At 41.6% G+C, this 22,976-nt stretch overlaps 1 protein-coding gene across 2 annotated transcripts; it reads left to right on the top strand.

The window, feature by feature from the left end:
• Positions 1 to 5,427: 5,427 nt before the first annotated feature.
• Positions 5,428 to 22,887, top strand: LOC106156225 (uncharacterized). Of its 2 annotated transcripts, XM_013531355.2 has the most exons (16): positions 5,428 to 5,563; positions 6,447 to 7,708; positions 8,306 to 8,506; positions 9,715 to 9,924; positions 10,341 to 10,593; positions 10,780 to 10,972; positions 11,434 to 11,509; positions 11,950 to 16,533; positions 16,792 to 17,961; positions 18,386 to 18,554; positions 18,935 to 20,057; positions 20,389 to 20,554; positions 20,872 to 21,084; positions 21,443 to 21,568; positions 21,778 to 21,858; positions 22,094 to 22,887. In XM_013531355.2, exons 2-16 carry the CDS (start codon positions 6,460 to 6,462, stop codon positions 22,135 to 22,137), a joined length of 9,858 nt encoding a protein of 3,285 aa, XP_013386809.2. In that variant the 5' UTR covers positions 5,428 to 5,563; positions 6,447 to 6,459; the 3' UTR covers positions 22,138 to 22,887. The 2 variants fall into 2 exon arrangements, with proteins under 2 accessions (XP_013386809.2, XP_013386808.2); XM_013531354.2 differs by having other exon boundaries at positions 6,447 to 8,506.
• The last annotated feature ends 89 nt before the right edge of the window (positions 22,888 to 22,976 follow it).

Raw genomic sequence — 22,976 nt, 5'->3', positions numbered from 1 at the left:
TCTCATTTATGTGCGCTGCCACAATGATACGCAGAGAAGGATTTTGAAGAGCGAGCGCAAAGGAAAATTGATCCATATCTACGAAAAAACGTGGTTAAAAGTCCTTCAAAACAGATCAAAATCCTTTTTTAAAGCGCAAGTCTGCAACCCCCCCCCCCCCAACCCACCCCATCCCAGTCTCCCTCCTAAACCATCCCAAGAGTTTGCGACCATAAAAGTATATCCAACGTGCACTTTTCTATAACCGACAGACATGCGACAAACTAAGCGCCGGCTATTTCACCAAAGTGGCAGTAAGTGACAAGGATTTGTCCCATACAGCGACGAGGGAAAGATGTCAGACTAGCCGTACAGGTATCGCTAAACAATGATTATTACCCCCCACACCCGCCAAATTAGGACTTATTTGAAGACACAGACTCCGCGTGACGGACACTTGGCAGCTGAGTTAGAAGAGAACGCAGCGCTCTAATTTTAAGACGCCGTTTTAGTGGGCTTATGTACGAAAACTGTGGTCCTTACAAGGACACAATTAAGTTGTCTAGGTTTTGATTTAAACTATTTAGACGAGTAAAATATCTTGTGTATTCGACTTCATAGCGCATGAATGTGTATATAATGCTAAAAGAAGCCGCTGTCGGTGAATATTGTGTATTTTAATGTCGGTGAATATTGTGTATTTTAATATCGATGAATATTGTGTATTTTAATATCGATGAATAATGATTGCGAATATTGACATGAAAGTCAATCACAGATTGCAAAACTGACATGTCACATTTATGTCAACCATGATATTATCGTGTATTTTCAGTAACTCGGCGGGAATGTCAATCAAGGCGTTTTCATTCCGTTATAAATCATAGTGTCAATATTTATAATACCATTTAATTTTCAGCCGATTTTTAAAATTTTGTTTATTGAACGGAATATTTATTTTTAGATTTTTATGGAGGACTTAACTAAATTAAAGAAGTAGAAAAAATTGCAAAATTTTGAATTTTCCCCAAATATCACACGAGGACTTCAGGCGACCAAGCGTGGATGTCCGTTGACAGTTTATTCTTCATATTATTCATAAGAATGAGTTCCAATAAAATATCATCATAACGTATCATTGTGAGTCAGTCTACATCAACATTCTCAGCTGGGAATGCGTCAATATTTAAAATTTTCCTTTCACTCATTGTTACCTGCATTCAAAAATGTCGGTTATGCCTCGTCTTTATCGATATATCAATATGGAATGAATAAGAATTATGATAAGGATCAGTCTAGTAATCCAACAGCAGGCCAGTGAAAAGAGTGTGCAACCGCGGAACAAATCCGCCGAATGCCTCTCCATAATAAGGCTATCACATACTTGTGTCGCTCATTTTCCCCTTGATATATCTTGTTTGTAAAAGATGAGAAGGGAAAGTGTCTTGTATATGCGACTTCTCATAGAGCCCAGTCAACCATATTTGGCATCTTGGGCGTTTTGTTGTCTGAGTGAGTAACAGACAAAAAAATAACGATAGCAATACCTAATACGGTCATACAACGAAAACGTGACATACAAGAAGTTTTAATCTGTTTCAGAAAAGGACAATATACCATCTGTCCTGTGGGAAGTGACACTTTTGTGGAAGGGGCATTTGTTTTTCTTTTTTTGGAGAGAGAGAAAAATGAGTCGAAGGTAGGGCGAAACTACATCTGCAATCACATCCAAGCCAAGATAATATCTGAACTTAAATAACTTTGTAATATGATGCGAATAATGACTTTTATTACACAATGAGAAAATAATGAAGTTCGTCATATTCCCTGCGTCTTACCTAAATACTCAATTCCACTCGCCTCAAGCATAGACAGAACATTAATTGTTCTCAGACCATTAACACGGCGAAACTAACCGCAAATCTAATTTGCAATTCAGTTCCATTTGGCAGATATAGATACATTTTAAAAGATGTTTGAAAGGGCGGGGCCATGGTTTTGGCGCGAAAAAAGAATTTTACCTTGCGTATTAATTATCTCTTCAATCAAGATAAGCTCTTTATTTAATTTAAAAGAAAACGCAACACAACTTTAATATTTTAGCATATGTCATCTATCTAAACAAAAAAATAGGAGTACGATAAAAAAAAAATACCGCCACCTTTTTCTATAAATAAAACAAGGGGGAGGGAGGAGTTGTCTGCCTGAAATGGCTTACTTATTTAAAAAGAATGTCATTCATTATAATCTCTCTCTCTCTCTCTCTCTCTCTCTCTCTCTCTCTCTCTCTCTCTCTCTCTCTCTCTCTCTCTGGGGGAGGGTAAGTGTGCGTGTGTGTGTGTGTGGGGGGGGGGGGGGGGATCCGCCATATTGTTTGGAAAGCGGGGAGGGGGAGACGTTGGATTCATTCACACCCTCTGTCATCTTGCACAACGGCCGCAAACATTCGCCAGCCAGGGTAACGCTTTTCAACATGCGGTGAACACCAATCTGTCACAGCCGAGATTTTCTTTTTGAACAAAAAGCCAAATGATATAGTCCCCCTCTTTCCAATTTAAAATATTTAAAAAGAAGTCAATAAACAGCTGTAATTTCTTTTGACTCACGCGAAAAGCTTATCACTGGCAAAGATCGTCGATTTATTTTGTGTTTTATGTATGTTATACAGACCACCTATAGAAGTGTGACAAGAGTTAAAAGGAAGACATGGCCTTCGCCACAACGAAGCGCCAAAGATTTTGGTGTTGCCATTGAAATCTTGAAGGCGCTTAGTACACTTCTCATAAAAGAAAGTTTAGAAATTCTGCCTATGTCAACAAACCTTGACTGTTGTTCAAGTGCAAACAGACAAATAAAGTAGTCAGCCGTTCATTTTTACAGTTATATTTATAGCAACTAATTTTCAAGGTTTTTAATAGGGTAAAATCATAGAGCGAAAGTCACGTCGCTTCAGTGGTCATGAATAAGCGGTTCTCTCTTTTGAAAAGCAAGCCGACAACAAAAGCATTGTGAAATTGTGCAGTTTGACCGATTTTTGCACAAGTAAATAGAACTGATATAATCATATTTCAATTTCCTTATTTATTGCTGGTGTTTTGATTTTACATTCATTATACACTCGTGTCTGTAAACTTCACAATTGTAACGATCTTTTACCGTGGGAATCTCTAATATCAAGAGAACCGTTCAGATCTAACGCAAATGATCATTACAAATAAATCACCAAAAAGATGCTTAATCAATTCCTGTGCTTATAAAAGTGATAGAGATGTAAAACGATAAAGATATTTATTTACTTTATCAAAATACAATCCTAACCTGTCAAAATTTGACTCCGATTTAGACTATATACAAAAACATTTGATTCGCAACTAAATTAAATTAGAAATGATTCCTTTTGCGTCAGTCCGCCATATTTTACATTAATTTAAAGGGCACCCTCAAATTCTTGTATTCCAAAACAATTAAGATAACCATAAAAAATACAAATATAAATACAAATGGGATACTTATGGATTCGTGGTATTTTGGCTATTTTCAAAACTATGTCCAGTCATAAGTCAAGTCATGTCATTTGTCCATGTTGACACACTGTCTCTTGCCCCGTTCTGTTAGTTCGCTATGAAACAGTATCCTGTTGTTTTCCGGGCGATTCGCCTCATTGAATAAGATATATCCTTACATCACCTTTGACGTCACACTTAGCCAGTGGAAAACGTCTTTACAACTTGTAACAAAGATGTTTGCTATTACAGCACGGGCATGTAATGTTTTCACTGTAACTTTCGCACAAAACGGGCGGTCACTCGATCACCGTGCGTGTGACCACCGGCTATCAAATGGCAAATGACAACAAAAACAAACAACACGGGAATTATAGAACCTCTTTGGAGACTTGTTTTGGAAATCACTCGTGTGTGATACACCCGTTACGAACATCCGGCCATTGCATTTAATGAAGTCAAAGATTATGTCTAAAGTGTCTAAAGTCATGGGTGGGGGATAGGTTTTGGCAGTTAATAAACAGATCTCTCACCTTCGGGAGACGTGCTCATTATTGTTAACACGTACCGGTCAAGGTTGCCCAGAAAATAAAAGTTACGAATTTCGTACTTCGATAATAATAATAACAATAATAACACGACTAACCTGGATATTCTGTGTGACTTTAGAAGCCGTCCAGTCATCGCTTTGATATTGAGGACAACACAATGTCTTTATTGGCATTTTTACCCATAGCTGATCTTTGTCTTTAAACTTATAAAAACAACATTGTGAAGAAATTAAATTGCATTTTTCTTTTTTGCTCAAACGCACAATTAACCAAATGTAATTTATTACTGCCAGATTTAACAATACACGCTGAGGCTGACAGCTGAGGAGGGAAAAGAGAGGAGGGTGAGGTACTCCATTCCAGAGCGACCGCTCCCCCTCAAACTACTAGCTTTAAAAGTTGCGTATACGGTGCTTTGGACAAGACAATATTGATAACGAATTTTCCTGGTGTCCTCAAATTTATTTATAAGGCCTACCACTATCAGTCTTTTGGACTACCAAACCCAGTTATACTCTATATAAATGCGTTATTTGAGCTGCCTTCATATTCACTAGGTTAACAAATCTTATAGGCCTATTATTATTAGAATTCTTAGAATTATTATTATTATTAGAATGTAACATATGCCTTTTCAGTATAAAAAATCTCCGGGGAAAGTCCTTTCGATGAAATGTTCCTTTTTCTTACTTTTATCCATTTATTAATGGAATAAAATTATTATTAACACGATAAGACCAGTTAATGTTGTCAAACAGGATTGCACAGTCAGACTTTCTGTGGAGCACAGTGCAGTCAGTTGCGTATATTGTGTTAGGTGAGAAGAGCACAACTGCCATCAGGCAACGCATTTTGCACCAACAGAGGCCCATCAACTGACTCTGAGGCAAAAGAAATCAGTTAAATCATCTTGATGTTTCTTTCCCTATTTGTTTGTCTTTCTATCTAATGTCATTATCATTGCTGTGTTTTGTAACCAGTGTTGGCCTTGATGTATGGGTTGAATGTATGGCCATATTATAACCTATGCAAGCACGTTTTTCAGTTGTTATATCAAACATTAAACAATAACTCGTTTTAATTCGACAAAATAAAATCGCTTTCATGTCTTTAGGATAAGCATATTTCTTTCATTTCAAACGTGTCCAAATTAAAACGAGTATTTTTTTAACATTTCTGTTTCAAAATTTTTAATGCTCTGAATGAAAATGTTTCATTGGCTTTTGTGAGTGTTTAACTGGCTATCGGCCGTTATAGATTAATCAAATTCTATTAAATAAAAAAAGAAGATGAAGATGAAGGAGAGGAAAAAGATGAAGAAGAAGGGGCCACGAGAAATTGATGATGACTCCTTGGAATTTTAATCGTTGGCGCGAAATAAACCGGAAGTGAAGAGGATTGTGGGAAGGTTGCAGCATGTGAAATATTTTTTGACAGAAATTTAGATGTTGCGGTGTAGAAGACCCTTGCAAAAACTTTACAGTGCTTGAAATTATATAGTCACTCTCTCTTTTTGACATAAAAGTGCCTGTGAGTATACTAGCAGCCATTTTACAATCACAAATTTCAGTTTTGTAAAGCTAAATTAAATTGAACTCGCAGGAACTGGTGCTGCTACTAGACACCTGCCACTGCCACCGCTTTCAGCTATTTTATTGCCCTTTATTACCTGCTTAATTATTTAAAGTACACGTAGTAATATGGACTCGAAATTTGCATGTTGTAATTCAAGTAATGTGGGCTATTTCCGAAACTTGATCAGCATCAATACAGTTGTACGTGGGAACCACGTTTCACATAGCATTTACATGTACATGTACTGTATGTTTTATTTTGTATTCACATTTGGTTTATGAAGCTTCATGTTTGCCTCTGTTGCAGAGAGGAATATATCTTTTATCTTACCTCTGGCTTTGACTTCATACGTTGCCAAAAAGCATTGGTTTTTTACTGTTGATTAAGTCGAAATGTGAAACTCTTGCCATAATATCTTGTTTACTTGGTCATTCCTACAACGTCACCATATCTAAAGATCCCACAATGTGATTATAACATAATTATGAGCATGCAAACTTACTTCCTTTTCTTTTTAACTCTGACTAGTAATTCTTGAACAGGCCGATTCCTAAGTTGGACCATTTAGTATATTTTTAAAATGATAAAGTCTAACCTGTAATTGTCCAACTTGGCAAGTAGCAAACTATTTCATCTCTGCCCTCTCTACCTTTATACCCTGGATCTACAAATTCCTACTTGATTTTAAAATGTGTGCCTGAAGTGAATATAATTCTAATGGACACAAGGGACATTTTACTACAACACATAATAGACATTTAATTGATAACATGAAATCGATAGCAGGAACTGTTCTCAAGTTGGCATTAGTAGTCTTTTTATTTTATTTCTTTTCTAGTTCTTAAGCCAAGATGACGGCCTTACCAGCCCAGCAGTTGCCAAACTCCGGCACCAGACTTGAGGCTTATATCACCCATGTGGTGGCCCAGGGAAAGAGCTGCATCTTCTGGGCCCAGATTGATGCCCCTGCAGCCCACCAGGTGGAGACAGCAGTGGAGACAGCTGTGGCTGGGCTTGAAAGTGACCAGACCACCATCCCACAGCCCTCTGACTTACACCCAGGGGACCTGTGCTTAGCACAGTCTCAAGAAGATCAAAAGTGGTACAGGGCAAGGGTTGAAGGCTTAAATCCAGATGAAAATGCAGCCAGGGTATATTTCATAGATTATGGCAATGTTGAAGCTGTGTCCCTTAGTAATATCCGTCTCAAGAACAGTTGTTTCAGTTTACCAGCCCAAGCTTTTCAGTGTGTCCTTGCTAACTTTGGTCCCACAGATAACAACCAATGGTCTGCACAAGAAACTGAGCATATAACAGGGAGACTGGAGTACTGTGAATGTGCTGGGTTGGTTCTGGACACAGTTCAAAGTTCCCAGGGTTCAAGGCTGGTGATGGAGTTGTATAAAGATCTGCAGTCACCTGAACTGCTCATTGCTGAGCTTATTTCCCATGGCTGTGGTGAGGCAATAAGTGACAGCTGTGGAGCAGCAGTTAATGCCCCCAGTGATAATGTAAGGACAGAGATAAGGAGAATGGAGTTGGAGCAAAATGTTCAAGTTGACGTTTACATCAGCCATTCTGAGGGTCCGTGTTTGTTTTGGGTTCAGCTGTCAAGTGAAGAAGACAAACTGATGAAGGTGATGGCAGAGCTGGAGAAATCAGACAGTTTTCCCTCGCTGCAGTCTGCGGAGGTGGGAGCCTTCTGTGTAGCCAAGTACAGTGAGGATGGAGCTTTCTACAGAGCTAGAGTGACCACGCTGCTGCCTGATGACATGTGTGAAGTACACTTTGTAGACTATGGAAATAGTGAATTTATAGCAGTAAATGCTCTAAAACAGATACCAGAAAATATGTGCAGCCTTCCCTGCCAAGCTATATCATGTAAAGTGCCATGGAAATTGGAGCCAGAGATATTTCAAGAACTAGTGCAGGATAAACTCCTTCATGCCAAAGCCATAGCCAAAACAAACCACATGTATTCTGTGCAGTTATGGAGTGATGATGGCTCCCTGGAGAGGGCAGTCCAAAGTGGAACAGGTGCTTCCCCCTCTGGGGTGTTAGGTGCATCAGGGCAAATAGAGGGACTGGTGATCAGTGAAGGTGAGCAAGAGGGGGTGTGTATATCCCATGTAGTGAACCCAGGACAGTTCTATTGCCAGTTGATCAAAAACGCTCCATTGCTTGACAAACTAATGTGTGACCTAGACGCTTATTACCAGAGTGACAGAGCTGTTAGTTTACCTGCATGTGAGAGTGGCACCTTTTGTGTAGCTAAACTTCCTTCTGGTCTTCTCTGTCGTGCTCACATCATTAACGCTTGGGGAGACTCAGCCGCTGTTGAACTGGTAGACTTTGGTAAAGTAGAGACTGTTCGATGCGACTCCCAGCTTTACCAAATAGACCCAGGGCACCTGTTAGTGCCAAGACAAGCTTTCCTGTGTGGTTTGAGTGGATGTGAACAAGAGTGGACCCCAGCACAGATTAACCGGTTATTCCAGCTTGATTCTACCACCCCTCTAGTTGCACAGATAAAAAGCACAAGCTCCACTCCCAAGGGTGTATTGCATGTAGTCACTTTGCACACCACAGACGGAAAAGATGCCATAAGCCCACATTTTGAGCAAGCTGTTCCCAACAATGCACCCATTCCTTCGAATATAAGTAAGCCACAGCAACAAAATGTGAATGGTTTTACAGAATCCCACCAGCAGAGCTCCAGTCCAGCAGCCAGTAGTATTCCCTCCCCAGATGTCACCCAGGGTGCCACTGAGACGCTGTACATCTCGGCCATCAGCTCCATTCACAGTTTCTACGGCCAGCTGTGCAAGTACCCGACAGAGACACTAGACAACTTCATGCAGCAGCTAAATGATCATTATGGCAGCAATACAGTACCAGGTAAGCTTTGTATATTGTACTATGGTTCAGCTGTAAATTTCGACACATCAGACCTATTAAAGATTGATATCAAAATATGGTAATTATGTGTCCAGACCTGTTCAGTGGAGGCCACACTCCCCAGCCTGGTGATATAGGGTGTGCTATGTTTTCACTGTAATATCATATATAAACTGTATGTTTTCAGACCTGTTCAGTGGAGGCCACACCCCCCAGCCTGGTGATATAGGGTGTGCTATGTTTTCACTGTAATATCATATATAAACTGTATGTTTTCAGACCTGTTCAGTGGAGGCCACACTCCCCAGCCTGGTGATATAGGGTGTGCTATGTTTTCACTGTAATATCATATATAAACTGTATGTTTTCAGACCTGTTCAGTGGAGGCCACACCCCCCAGCCTGGTGATATAGGGTGTGCTATGTTTTCACTGTAATATCATATATAAACTGTATGTTTTCAGACCTGTTCAGTGGAGGCCACACCCCCCAGCCTGGTGATATAGGGTGTGCTATGTTTTCACTGTAATATCATATATAAACTGTATGTTTTCAGACCTGTTCAGTGGAGGCCACACCCCCCAGCCTGGTGATATAGGGTGTGCTATGTTTTCACTGTAATATCATATATAAACTGTATGTTTCCAGACCTGTTCAGTGGAGGCCACACCCCCCAGCCTGGTGATATAGGGTGTGCTATGTTTTCACTGTAATATCATATACTATAAACTGTATGTTTTCAGACCTGTTCAGTGGTGGCCACACCCCCCAGCCTGGTGATATAGGGTGTGCTATGTTTTCACTGTAATATCATATATAAACTGTATGTTTCCAGACCTGTTCAGTGGAGGCCACACCCCCCAGCCTGGTGATATAGGGTGTGCTATGTTTTCACTATAATATCATATACTATAAACTGCATGTTTTCAGACCTGTTCAGTGGTGGCCACACCCCCCAGCCTGGTGATATAGGGTGTGCTATGTTTTCGCTGTAATATCATATACTATAAACTGTATGTTTCCAGACCTGTTCAGTGGAGGCCACACCCCCCAGCCTTGTGATATAGGGTGTGCTATGTTTTCACTGTAATATCATATATAAACTGTATGTTTTCAGACCTGTTCAGTGGTGGCCACACCCCCCAGCCTGGTGATATAGGGTGTGCTATGTTTTCACTGTAATATCATATATAAACTGTATGTTTTCAGACCTGTTCAGTGGTGGCCACACCCCCCAGCCTGGTGACATAGGGTGTGCCCAGTTCTCAGGGGATGACATGTGGTACAGGGTGAGAGTGTTAGGGGCCAGGGCTGATGGTGAGGTAGAGATACAGTTCCTGGACTATGGAAACAAGGAGACCAAGCAGATGGGGGAAGTCAAGTGTCTAGTACAGCCTTATCTTAGTCTGCCTCAGCAAGGTGATTGGAACTTCTGATTATATTGTATATTATATTATCTTTATCACTATTATATTACTGATACACATAAAATTGAAGGTTTTCTTACAACTTATCCTGTGTAACAGCAGTAATGGACACGGTGTGGAAGTCCTGTTAAAGTTGTTTTTTTTGAGCTAGTGTTGTTTAAGCAGGTATTTACATTTGTTCATTTTGTCCAAAATTTGACCATTGGAATTTTGGTTTGAGTGACCATTAAAAGCTGTTTCCAGTATCTCCAAAATGTGTCATGAAGCCAAATAAAAAAGGGTTTGTTTTTCATAAAAACATGATTATTTTCTTTTAAGCTATAAGTGCAGGCCCCACACATATATTACTGCACCAGAGATATTACCTTTGTTATTACTGATGTCTGATACTTAATTCCTCCTCCCCAGGTATTAATTGCTGTTTCCCCAACCTCCCTCCTGGCCTCACTGTGGAGGGTCTGGAGGAGCTGCTCCTGGAGAAGACCATCCATGTGTGTATTACAGAGAAGATGGGAGATATCCACGAAGTTTCTCTCACTGAACACCCAGATAATGCAGAGTTACTGAAGGTGTTTCCACCTCAGGGTATACCAGCTCCCAGGGCAAGCACAGCTCAGCAAGCAAGTCCAGGAAATACCCAGGCCAAAGCTGAGAGTAAAAGGTTTGTTTTGTAACTAACAGAAATATGTTAAGAAACAAAGAAAAAAAGGAAAATTTAGGGGCTTTGTTGTTTACAACTGTGAAAAATTACTTACGGTAGTTTCTTTATGATATCCAACTATGTAGAATTTTGACTGAATTGAGTTGAGAAAGTAAATAAAAAAAGCACAATGAATTTGAATTCCAGTGACTTAGACCTTGACTTCATCAAACCAGCTATAACAGTTGGTGATGGCCAGCGACACCAACTTCAGGTTGTCCATGTTCAGGACCCTGAGGACTTCTACTGCCATCTCCAGCACTCCATGGGACAGCTAGACCAGCTAATGGAGGATATAGATGTCTACTGTAATAGTCTACAGCCTGGGGAGGGACAGCTGGTAGGTATAGAGTCTGTATACTATCATAAAAATAAATCCTTACATCTTGCCCATAACTGATATGTATTTGCATTATATTAGGTCATATTTATGTATATAGGTATTGAACAAAATAGAGAGAGCATACAAATGTATCATTTGTTATTCATACTGATATTTATTTTTATTATGTATTTTTTTCTCCTGCTAATAAGTTATGGCTTTTCTCAAAATGTAGTTACCAAATTAAAATAGCTGATACAATTTTGCTTTGATTAAAATAATTTTCTATTCCCACCAGCACTTCTAACTGAATAATTACAGTGGTGGCAATACAAAACTTAATCCCTCGCTATCAACTAGATATGTATGCATAAAAAATGACAATGAAATAAAGAAAGAACAGTATTTATTTGGATTTAATGGAATATTAATTCATCATCTTTAAAGTTTTCTGTATTATTAAATTTGAACATTTTCAGCAAACCTATGGTCTGGGTATTCCCTGTATAGCCCAGTACAGTGTGGACAGTGGCTGGTACAGAGCTGTTATAACAGGTACAGGAACTGAGGGGGGTTATAGTGTGGGGTGTAAGGGTGTTTTATAAAATATTGACTTACAGTTGTATAGCTCAGTACAGTGTGGACAGTGGCTGGTATAGAGCTGTTATTACAGGTACAAGAACCCCGGGGGGTTATAGTGTGGGGTGTATGGTACATCTCACAGTAAGCATTTGGATATAAATGCAGAAAGTCATTATGTGTAAAGGACTTTAATGAAAAGAAAAATGGAAAATTAAAAGCGCTTTTCTCATAAGTTCTTGAACCATGGTGTGTTCAGGCCTGTGGTGTATAGAATGGTTTTTGATATTTCACAGAAAGCTCGATATATAATTGCAGAAAGTCATCACAAAAGTATTAACAATAAGAATCTTCAAAACAGAATTCCTTTCACAGGATAACTGAATTTATTTTGAATTTATTTTTTTTTCTCATAGGTGTCAAAAGAGATGGCAAGGCAGAGGTGACATTTGTAGACTACGGTAACAATGAGACCGTCCCCCAGGAAAACCTCAAGTCCATTCCACCTCAGTTTTTGAAGCTTCCAATCCAAGGTATCCACTGTAGCTTGAGTGATGTCCATTGCTTTGAAGACAACTGGCCACAGCAGCAGGTGAAAGCCTTTGAGGAGGCCACAGCAGAGCATGTCTACACAGCCCTGTTTGATTCTTATGTGAAAAATGAAGAACTGTTCTCTGTAGAATTATTTGATGCCAATGGACAGAATTTCAACGAGCAGTTTGGCAGCAGCTGTGGAAAACTTAACAAGCGTCGCACTCCAGTGAAGTTACCCCCAGAGAGGGAAACAGTCAGGCAGCAGTCTCCTTTTGGAGGTGGATCTGGTTCTCCAGGTAGTCAGCAAGGTGGGGCAAGGTCTAGTCCAGGTGGACAAAGCTCAGGTAGGCCAGGCTCAGGTAGGCCTAGTCCAGGTAGGCCCCCATCAAATAGATCCAGTCCAGGGAGGCCCCTGTCAGGTAGACCAAGTCCAGGTGGATCAAGTTCAGGTAATTCTAGCAGGATGAGCCCAGGGAGGGGCCACCATCAAACACAAGTGCCCACAGCCAGCACTTTTGCTTCAGCATTTGTCTCCTTACCTTTGAGGGATGGTGAATTCAAAGACATGAGGGCAGTGTACACCCTGAACCCCAGTGAGTTCTACTGCCATCTTCACGAACAGGAGGAACTGATAGATCATCTAATGAATGCCTTGCAGGACAAGTACAAGACAATGCAGCACACAGAATGTACTATAGACAATCCTCAGGTGGGCCTGCCTTGTGTCGCCTGGTACCCCGAGGATAAACACTGGTATCGAGCACAGCTTAAGTCAGTGGACGACTCCATTACCACAGTTCAGTATGTAGACTTTGGGAATTGTGAGACAATCTCTGTGAATAGAATCAAGGAGCTGCTGCCACAGTTCATGGACATGCCAGCCCAGGCTGTAAAATGCAGTCTTCATAACGTCAGACCTCTGGGACGAGAATGGAACAAGCAGGCCACGGATAAGCTGGAAGAGTTGCTAGGAGAAGATACTAAGGTGGTGTCCCTTGTGTCCAAGATGCCAGATGGTGGCTACTCTGTTGAAGTCCTGGACACTAGTAAACCAGGAGATGACATGATCAATAAGGTCCTGGTTGAGCAAGGATTTGCCCAAACAGAACATGCCAGCCCTCCAAGTATGCCCTCTAAGGGAAGAGGAGGGGACAGTGGGTATAGAGAAGAGAGGAGGGGCTATGAACCACCGCCAAGAATGGTAGGAAGACAGGTTAAGTCACCTCCACGAGGAGATGTACAACCTAGAGAGGATAGAAAGCCTAGAGGACCTCATCACACTTACGGAGTGCCAAAGCCATACACAGATCTGACTTTTGATAGTGGGCAAAAAGTTGATGTTATATCTTCCTGGGTACTTAGTCCACATGAGTTTTGGGTACAGCTGGTGGAATCCCAGAATTCCCTAATGGAGTTAATGGAGGCAATAGAACAGCGATATTCTAGTTTACAAGATGCAGAAGAGGTGCTGCTCAACGTTGTCCAAGGTGCTGCTTGTGTAGCGCAATATGCTAAAGATGGCGGATGGTACAGAGGCCTAGTGCAGGGCATTAGAGGCAATCAGGTCCAGGTTTACTTTGTTGATTATGGGAACAGTGAGTTAATACCCAGAGCCAAAGTGAAGGAGACCAACCCACAGTTGCTCCAGCTACCACTCCAGGGGATCAAATGCAAGCTGAAGGGGGTGGAACCCATAGGCAGAGAATGGCTGATAGATGCTGGAGTATTACTAGAGGATCTTATTGGTGAAAGTGCCACTTGTTACATCCTTGCTAAAACCAAAGATGTTCACTTGGTGGATATACAGTCATCAGAAGGAAAAAGTGCAGCTGATGAGCTGATTGCTGCTGGTGTGGCAAAGCAGTACCATAAAGAAGGGTCGGATGCCTCCAGTCACAGGTCCAGTGGTTCTGGAGCATCTTCAGGATTTGGCAGACATCAGTCAGACAGGAGAGATGGGAGAATGGATAAGAGAAGAGAGCAGCGTTCAGGTGCCTCACCACGGCAGTCCTCCCATGGGTCCAGGTCCAGCAGTATAAGTGATGATAGCAGTAGAGGACCTCCTTTTGATACATCTGATGGATGGCAGCCCACCAGATCAGTTCAGAATCAAGGCGGAAGACGAGATGATAATAGAAGGTTTGGAGGCAGAGATGCTGGTGGTAGAGATTTTGGTGGAGGCGGGAGAGATACTGGTGGGAGAGATTTTGGTGGAGGCGGGAGAGATACTGGTGGGAGAGATGCTGGTGGGAGAGATTTTGGAGGAGGTGGGAGAGATTTTAGAGGAGGTGAAGAGCGTGGCTTTGGTGCACGACAGGGCAACAACAGAAGAGACGATGGTGGTGGTTTTCAAAGAAGACATGAGAACCGGGACAGTGGTTACCAAAGCAGGCAAGGGACGGACAGCAGATTCCAGAGAGGACAAGATAGACATGGTAGTGGTAGATTTCAAGATAGAAATGATGGAAGTGGAGGGTTTGGTGACAGGGGAAACAGAGGCGATGGTTTCAGGAAAGGTGGCGGTGAGGGCCGTTCTGGAGGACAGCCACCATCACCATCAAGAGGTAAAGGAACTTGGGACGGTAGTGGAGACATAATTATCAAACCATCCGAGGCCGAGTGGGGTGATGGAGATGATTTTCTGCCAGTTCATACAGAAACGGCTTCTCAGACCTCAGATCTAGCTTATAAAGAAACAAACCTTGGGGTGGGTGATGCCCAAGATGTTTTAGTCTCTCACATTGAGAACCCAGGGCATTTCTATGTACAGCTAAACTCCCAGGCGGCTGAGCTGGATAAACTGATGTGGGGTATAGAGGAGTATTACTCCAAACTAGGACTAGATCAAGACATATTTCCCAACCCGTCTGCTGGTAACCCATGTGCAGCCAAGTTCAGTGAGGACAACATGTGGTACAGGGCAGTTGTCACATCAGTGGTATCCCCTACCCAGGTTGATGTCCATTTTGTAGACTACGGGAATAGCGAGGTTGTTCAGACTGATAATGTGAAAAAGGTTAAGAAGGAGTATTTGAACTTGCAAGCCCAGGCTGTGAAGTGTGCTTTGTCCAGGTTTACCCCAGTGTCCCTTGCTCAGACCACGACAGAGTTTTCTAAACTTGTTGTCGGAAAAGATATAAGCTGCAAATGCATAGAAAAGAAAGGAGATACCTGCCAGGTTGAGCTGACAGTCAAAGGGAGTGGAGTCGATGTAAATGAAGAACTTGGAAAACTTTATCCATCTGAGATCTCTTCAGCTGAATTCATACAAGGGGAACCTGGTTATATCTCTCATGTTGCCTCTCCAAGTAACTTCTGTGTACAGCTCACTAAGGATGAGCCCAAGCTGAACAACTTGGTTGAAAGATTAAATGTCGAATATTCCGCCATGACAGCCGAGGAGAGATTGCTACCCAGAGTTAACGTTGGCCAACTCTGCTGTGCCAAATTCTCTGAGGATGGAGCCTGGTACCGCGCCAGCGTCACTGACGTCACCGACTCTCAGGTGGTTGTCAGGTTTATAGATTTTGGCAACAGGGATAACTTGACCCTTGATAACATCAAGGAGATGAAGGCGGAGTATGTGGACACTCCAGCCCTGGCAATACAGTGTTCACTAGCTAAGACTAACCCAGTGGGAGATGGTGGCTCCTGGTCCCAAGAGGCTTGTGCCAAGTTCCAGGAAATGACCTCAGACCAGGAAATCAAAGTGATATTCAAGTCTGAGGTGGAGCCATACAATGTCAGGGTCCTTAAAGGAGAGACTGACATAGGAAAGGAACTGGTCGCGCTTGGCTTTGCCACCGAGAAGCCAGCCTCTAGAAGAAGCTCAACTCATTCTGTAGAGATACAAGACCCCGCCACACTCTCAGGGAGGAAGATCCAACCCCCAGTGATCCCTGTGAACCAGACTGCCAAAGCCTATATCTCTCATGTCGAGACTCCCACCTGTTTCTTTGTACAGTTATCAGGTGTTGAAAAGGAGTTGGATCCTTTGATGAGTCAGTTGGAGAGCACCTGTTCAGTCCTGGGCCCAGATGAGAACAAATTGGTGTCTCCTGAGCCGGGTGTGGCTTGCTGTGCTCAGTACAGTGAAGACCAGGCCTGGTATAGAGCTGTGATAACATCCAGAGAGGGAGACATGGCAAGAGTCTGCTTTGTAGATTATGGCAACTGTGAAAGCACCAAGGTTTCGTCCCTAAAGAGTCTCAGTGCTGATTTGGCAAAGAAACCCATCATGGCTATCCGGAGCACTTTGATGCTGTCTGATGGGAGTGATTTACCTGAGGAGGTGACACAACAGCTACTGGAGAAGACCCAGGACAAGGAGTTACTTGTGACATTCCTGACTCAGTCAGAGCCATGTTTGGTTGTACTTAAAGACAGTGAAGGGAAGGACATTGATATTGGTCTTCCTGCTCCTGTGGTGACAGCTGGTGCACATGTCACAGTCCCAAAAGGTCCAGGTAGGTTAAATAACTTTGTATCATTAAGTATATTCATCGATGGTGTTTTGCCCCTTTTATACAAAAGGTTATGTGAAAACTTTGAAAATTTATTAACCATAACCTATACTTTGGATTTTAAAGTGTTTGATAAAATATCCTGCTTATAATTGCAATATAATAGAATACCGATTCCCTTTTTTTTGTTTTTTTTTTTTTTTTGTTTTTTGTTTTTTTTTTGTAAAAATGTAATATTAAACAAAAGTTAATTGATTTTAGCCTTTCCAACCTTCAAGATGCCGTCACTGGCAGAGGAGAAGAAGGAAAGTGTTTATGTGACCCACGTGAATTCTCCCAGCCAGTTCTGGTGCCAGCTTGCTAGAGGAGAAGACCAGCTCTCTGAGCTCATGACACAGATAGCGGAACACTACAACTCACTGCCGTACACAGAAATCCAGAAGAAGGTCAGTGTCCCATGTATGGCCAAGTATTCTGAAGATGGGGCATGGTACAGGGCGAAGATATTACGTCCGGGTCTTAGGAACTGTGATGTTATCTTTGTAGACTATGGCAATGTGGAGAATGTGAGCATGACGGACATACGTCCCATGGAGAAGAAATTTCTGGAGCTGGAGGTCCAAGCTGTGGAATGTGCCTTGCAGGGGGTCCGTTCCCCGCAGGGACCATGGTCCAAGGAAGCTAAAGCTCGCTTCCAAGAGATAGTTGCTGATAAAAAGCTGATAGCAGACATTGTGATGCTGGGGACGGCTGGTGAGGATAACACAGATTTAGGCTGTATGGTGAACTTGTTAGATATGGGGATCTCTGTGGCTGTGAAACTGATAGAAGAAGGATTGGCCGAGAAGACAGGCTCTCTCTCTGAAGGCTCGCCAATAAGACCAAAACCTGCCGACAGCAAAACTTTGGACATTTCTGACGATGATGTGCTGCAGGAGACTGCAGACCAACAGAAAACTGCTACTGGGGGCGCCGTTGTTGACTTTGTCGACGCAGGAAGCAAATATCAGCCTGTCATGTTAAAAGATGGCGAGAAGCGGGAGGTGTTTGTCTCCTTTGTAAGCTCACCAAGTCAGTTCTGGATACAGTTTAAGGAGCAGCAAGACCAGCTTGATCACCTGATGGAGCAACTATCTGAGCAGTACAGTGACGACACACCTGCTGTAGCGTCACAGTCCACTGGTATGCCCTGTGTGGCAAAGTTTGAAGAAGACCAGGCTTGGTATCGTGCAGTAATTCTAGAACTTAAAGACGACCAAGCACTGATCCAGTACGTGGATTATGGAAACCAAGTCCATGTTCCTTTAACTGAGGTGAAGCCAATGAAGAGTGAGTTGATGTCATTGCCGTCCCAGGCTGTGGAGTGTTTGTTGACAGGTGTGAGATCTGAAGGTACCACCTGGACCCCAGAGGCCATAGACACGTTTACAGGTGAGTTACATTTCATGATTTTGACCAACATGACATAGATTGTAGAAGATAATATATATCAAGAAATTTTAGTTTCTATGAGAAATTTTTCTCACAAAACCATAAGGGTTTTTCAATGAAATCTTTTATAATACTATGTAAAAAAAATAATTTCTAAGAAGAACTCTTATGGTGGATAATATTTATATATGTTGAACATTACTACTTTCTCTAAACCTCTTATAAGTTTTACTTAAAAAAAAATTAATTTCTCTACACAGTCCTCACGAACATTATTAGTTTTCATAAAAATACATTTCTGATGAGTCGGTTAATAGATGTTGAGTAAGTTTCCATTAGAATGACATACATGACAAGAATATTGGAACATTTCTACTGAAATTTTCTTGCTTTAAAATCTTTCAATTTCCCCCTTTGTTTCCAGAACTGACCACAGACAAGACGTTGCTGTGTGAGGTGGAGAGTGTGGGGGATGACTGGTCATGTATGGTCAAGCTACTGGACATGGGGATGTCTATAGCAGGGATGATGATAGAGGCAGGGGTGGCTGGGGATGCCCATCAGCCTCTGAACATAGCCAGAAAGACTGTGGAGTAAGTTGTGGACAGGGTCTTTGTTTTTTTAATTATTATTATTATTATTTTTAGTGAAAAGTGAGGAGTGTTGAGGTTATGTTACAAAAATTGTAGAAAATATTAAGTGATATTGATTTTGGCATACAGGCCCTAGTGAGTTACTGTGAAGATGGCTTACTTTTCTTAAGTTGTTAAATATGTGAAGATAAAGTTTTTAGTACATTAAATTTAAAGGTGAGGTATCAATGGAACTGGTACATTAAATTTAAAGGTGAAGTATCAGTGGAACTGCTTAAAACATTGGCATTTTACCTTTTTTATTTGAATCGGAAAAAAATTGCTTTTGAAAAAAAAATGTCAGAACGTTTATCTCCTAGTCATTTGTGTTCTCACTCTAGGTACACATCCCCCTTTGTTGAAGAGGGCTCCAAGCTCCAAGTGTTTGTCTCTGCCTCCACCAACCCCGCCCAGTTCTACTGCCAGCTAGCCAGCTCCTCTAATGACTTGCCCATCCTCAGGGACACCATCCAAGACCTATACTCCCAACTCTCGGAATCTCAAAATTGCCTGGAAAATCCAGCCCCAGGGAAACCCTGCGTGGCCCAGTTCAGTGAAGATGGGGGTTGGTACAGGGGTGTGGTCACTGGGGTTAGAGACGAGGGGGTGGATGTCACCTTTGTGGACTATGGCAACCATGAGTGTGTGGAGCCGAGCAAGGTGAAAGATCTACAGAGAGAAGTGTCCAGGCTCCCCATTCAGGCCATCAAGTGCAAGTTATCTGGCATCTGCCCTGTTGGAGAGAGGTGGGACCTCGACTCCATGACCAGGTTTGAAGAACTGACCTGTGACAAAAACTTGGACCTGACAGTGGTTAGCGTAGATAGAGACAGTCGTGGTAATGTGGAGTCTATATTGGTAGATCTGTATGACGGAGACCTCTCTGTGGCACAGGCTTTAATTGATGCAGGCTATGGCAAAGCAATGAAGGAGAAATCCAGTGGTGCTGGCCAAGTCTTAGATCTGGTTGCTGAAGGCAGCGAAGGTGCAAGTAAAGAGGGCAGCACCAAAGGCCCACTGCCGTGCCATGTTGATTATCTGATGGGGTCGGTTCCCAGAGCTTATCCAGACCCAGGCTCTCCCACGTCTTCTACTACGTCAGACCTTGTTGACGCCTTGATAGATAACACGCTGAAGGACGCCTGTGCTGCCATCTATGCAGGGAAACTTATTGATACAGCCGTGGAGCGTGTCTCCATTGATCTGCAGTTTAAGCTTCCTCAGTTTGAACCCGCTGAAACTGTCCAAGTCAGGTGTGTTAGCATTGAGAGTCCACACCTGTTCTGTGTCCAGCTGGTTTCAGAGGAGCTGTCCAGGCTGATGCCCAGTATCAACAGGTACTGTGATGCCCAAGCTGAGCCCACTGAGGAGGGGAAGATAGGACAGGCTTGTCTTGGGATGTCTGCCAGAGATGGACAGTGGTACAGGGGAGTAGTGGTGAAACAGCTGGGAGATACACATGAAGTAAGTTGAAGAGTTGTTTACTCTGTAATATGTCAAGCTGTCAAACTCAAACAATTAGGTATTCACAGGAAATTGAAATATAAAATGGCAAGTTGTTTACTGTAATTAATTGATATCAGTTTGAAATTTGAAATTAGTGTTTAGAAATATTACCAGAGTGAAATAAAAAAAAAATTAATAAGGTAGATGGATAAAAAGATACATAATTTGCTATATTTATTCAAGAAAGGTTGTGAACTAACAGCTTAGTGTCTGGTTGCATTATCTGTCCATGTTTTTTTATTATTATTTTGAAGGAGACTTAAGATAAATACACTTTGTATAATCCTAGGTAAAGTTTGTTGATTATGGAACCATGGAGGTTATACCTAAGAACCTGGTGTGTAACATTCCTGATGAGTTCCGAGAGTTACCAGTCCAAACTTTGCTGTGTAGGCTGTCTGGTGTATCACCACCAGGGGGACGCTGGTCAACACAGGCCATTGCTTATTTTAAGGGTAAGATAGCACAGGCCATTGCTTATTTTAAGGGTAAGATAACACAGGCCATTGCTTATTTTAAGGGTAACATAACAACTTACTTGATACTGTATCCTTTCATTATTGGTTCACGTTTGTTCAAACTATTTCTTGAAAAAAAGGAAAATGCAATCTTCTGTTTATTTCATATTATACTTAGTGGACTGTTAATTGACATCTGGTAGATCGAATAAAGCAACCATGCCTTGGGCAAAATATTGATGTGAATTTTTTGACTCAATCAGTTACCACTTAATTTATCCACTACATAGTCTTTGTTGTTTGTTTCATGATAGAACTGTGCCAGGGGAAGACCCTGATAGCCCGCGTCAGTGACACAGAGGTCAAGGACATGTACAGTGTGTACCTGTATGATCCCACTGAGGATACGACGCAGTCCATCAATCAGATGTTGACCAAAGAGGGCCACGCGGACATGGTGCCAGGGAGTGACCTGGAGCTGGACATGGAGGCAGCTTCTCTGGAGGAAAGTGGAGCAGAGGTGCTAGGTTAGCATGGAGTTATTCTCTCTCTCTCTCTCTCGTTGATTTACTGTTTGAGTATTTCAAAAGTAAAAACTCATGACTAGAAAGTAGGGAGAAAGATATTGTAAGGTCCAGGCCTGTAGCCATCAAATGCAAAACGGAGGGGGGGGGGGGGGGTACTTTTTCTGAAAAAGTGGACCTTATAACAGGCCTAGTTGACCCAACTTGGGGGAAATGATATATTACCAAGATTAAATTTTGATCCAGGGGCAAAAAGCCAAAGGGGTTACTTTGTATGAATCCGTGGACCCCCCCCCCCCCCCCCCCCCACTCCACCCTTACCAGCCTAAAGCGTCTTATATTTTCACTCAATTCTTTATAGAACAATCATTCTGTGAGGTGTCTCTGCAGAGGTTTAGCTCCCTGGGAGAACAACCTGAGGACGGTGCAGACAATGGTCAACCCAAGGAGGCGTCACGTGATCCTGTGGATGGGATGGATACCCTAGGTAAAAAGATTACTGTTAAAACTCTGTTATAAGAAACAATAGAAAGTGAAATGGTCAGATAAGTTAGAGAAGATGATTATTTATAATCATATTTTTTCAAGTCTATTAAGTAAAGCGAGAAAGTGGCCTACAAAAATGTCATCCTCGAGGAACTGGCAGTGGGTTGATTTAAGCCAGTGATTTACATAACGATGCTTCTTTTATTTCAGGTGTTACGCAACTTGCAGGTGGTTGTACAAGCACACCTATGAAAAATGAGTGCCAAAAACCAGAGGATTTGGAGGATGAATGTGAGTAGAATATAAAAGAATTGTACAATCCTTTTCTGAAATTAGTATAATATAAAAGCCCATGGCACACAATTCTAAATGAGCGTTCTTGATACATGAAAGCTGTTGTGAAATGCATTCCGTTGCATACCAACTAAAACTGAAGAATTTATTTTAGAATTTGAAGTGCAATATTTTGTGTGAATTGATACTATTCACTGGATGCATTTAACAGTTAAAATATTTCTTATTTCAGTTGAAGATGCTTTGTCTGGTGTAGCAGGCAGCACGGAAGAATAAAAGCAAATATTAATGTGTTATTTTCATGAAACCCTTTTGGTTCTTTGACTGTTTTATCTATTTCCCAAAGTGTTCGTGATAAACTTTGGGAAAACAAGGAATACGCAGCAGCTCATCACAGTGGAGACTGTTCTCTGTGGTGCTTTAGAATAGGAATGAAGTCAATTATGTATATGTTTGGCAGCAGTTTCAAGAGAGGGGATTCCGTTGTCTTTATTACACATTTGTCAGACTTCTTTATAGCAAAAAAGGCATGTAAAGAACACAGTTCTTAATCTTGTTTTGTAACATCACTGAGCCCCTTTCCAATTAAATGAAACAAAAATAAAAATTTTTCATATGACATTTAAGTACCAAATACTTGTGTGAAAAGGATTTCTTTAACAGTTAAATGTCAAGATTTTTGATTTTGTACTTCCACTGCATTATACAAACAGACTTTTTTCATTTACCTGCCATTTTCAGGGATAATATTGATGAACGGATATCATTCACAAGTGTATCTAGAATTTAGCTTGAGCTTGTAAGCTTTTCTTTCTGATAACCATTGGCAAAGACATATCTTCACAATGTCAGTCTTGTTAAGAGAAGGGTGAAGCTGTTCCACTCCTTCTGTACTGTTATAACTTTGTTGATACTGGTAAGCCTGGGCAAGTAAGTTTGCTTAAAGTGAAGGCTGTATGTGCCGATTTCCACAAATTCAGTTGTTAGTAATTTGTAGTTAGCTTTCAATAAACTTGTATTTTGGGGTATTGTGGTTTTATCCTTTTCTTTGTGTTTCGCACTTGAAGAATGCACATTTAAAAACTTGAAAGGAAAAGTGCAAGAATTTTAATCAC

The sequence above is a fragment of the Lingula anatina genome, chromosome 1 (genome assembly GCF_051362555.1).
Source record: "Lingula anatina isolate TDL-2025a chromosome 1, LinAna3.0, whole genome shotgun sequence".
Taxonomy (NCBI): domain Eukaryota; kingdom Metazoa; phylum Brachiopoda; class Lingulata; order Lingulida; family Lingulidae; genus Lingula; species Lingula anatina.
This window is presented reverse-complemented; position numbering and strand designations above follow the sequence as displayed.

What these genes read in the sequence shown, in the direction of transcription:
- LOC106156225 (XM_013531354.2), top strand. Translation starts at nt 6,460, where the DNA reads ATGACGGCCTTACCAGCCCAGCAGTTGCCAAACTCCGGCACCAGACTT. An exon ending in CACAGTCCCAAAAGGTCCAG is followed by an intron (nt 16,534 to 16,791) that starts GTAGGTTAAATA and finishes AATTGATTTTAG; the next exon opens with CCTTTCCAACCTTCAAGATG. An exon ending in AGAGGATTTGGAGGATGAAT is followed by an intron (nt 21,859 to 22,093) that starts GTGAGTAGAATA and finishes TTCTTATTTCAG; the next exon opens with TTGAAGATGCTTTGTCTGGT.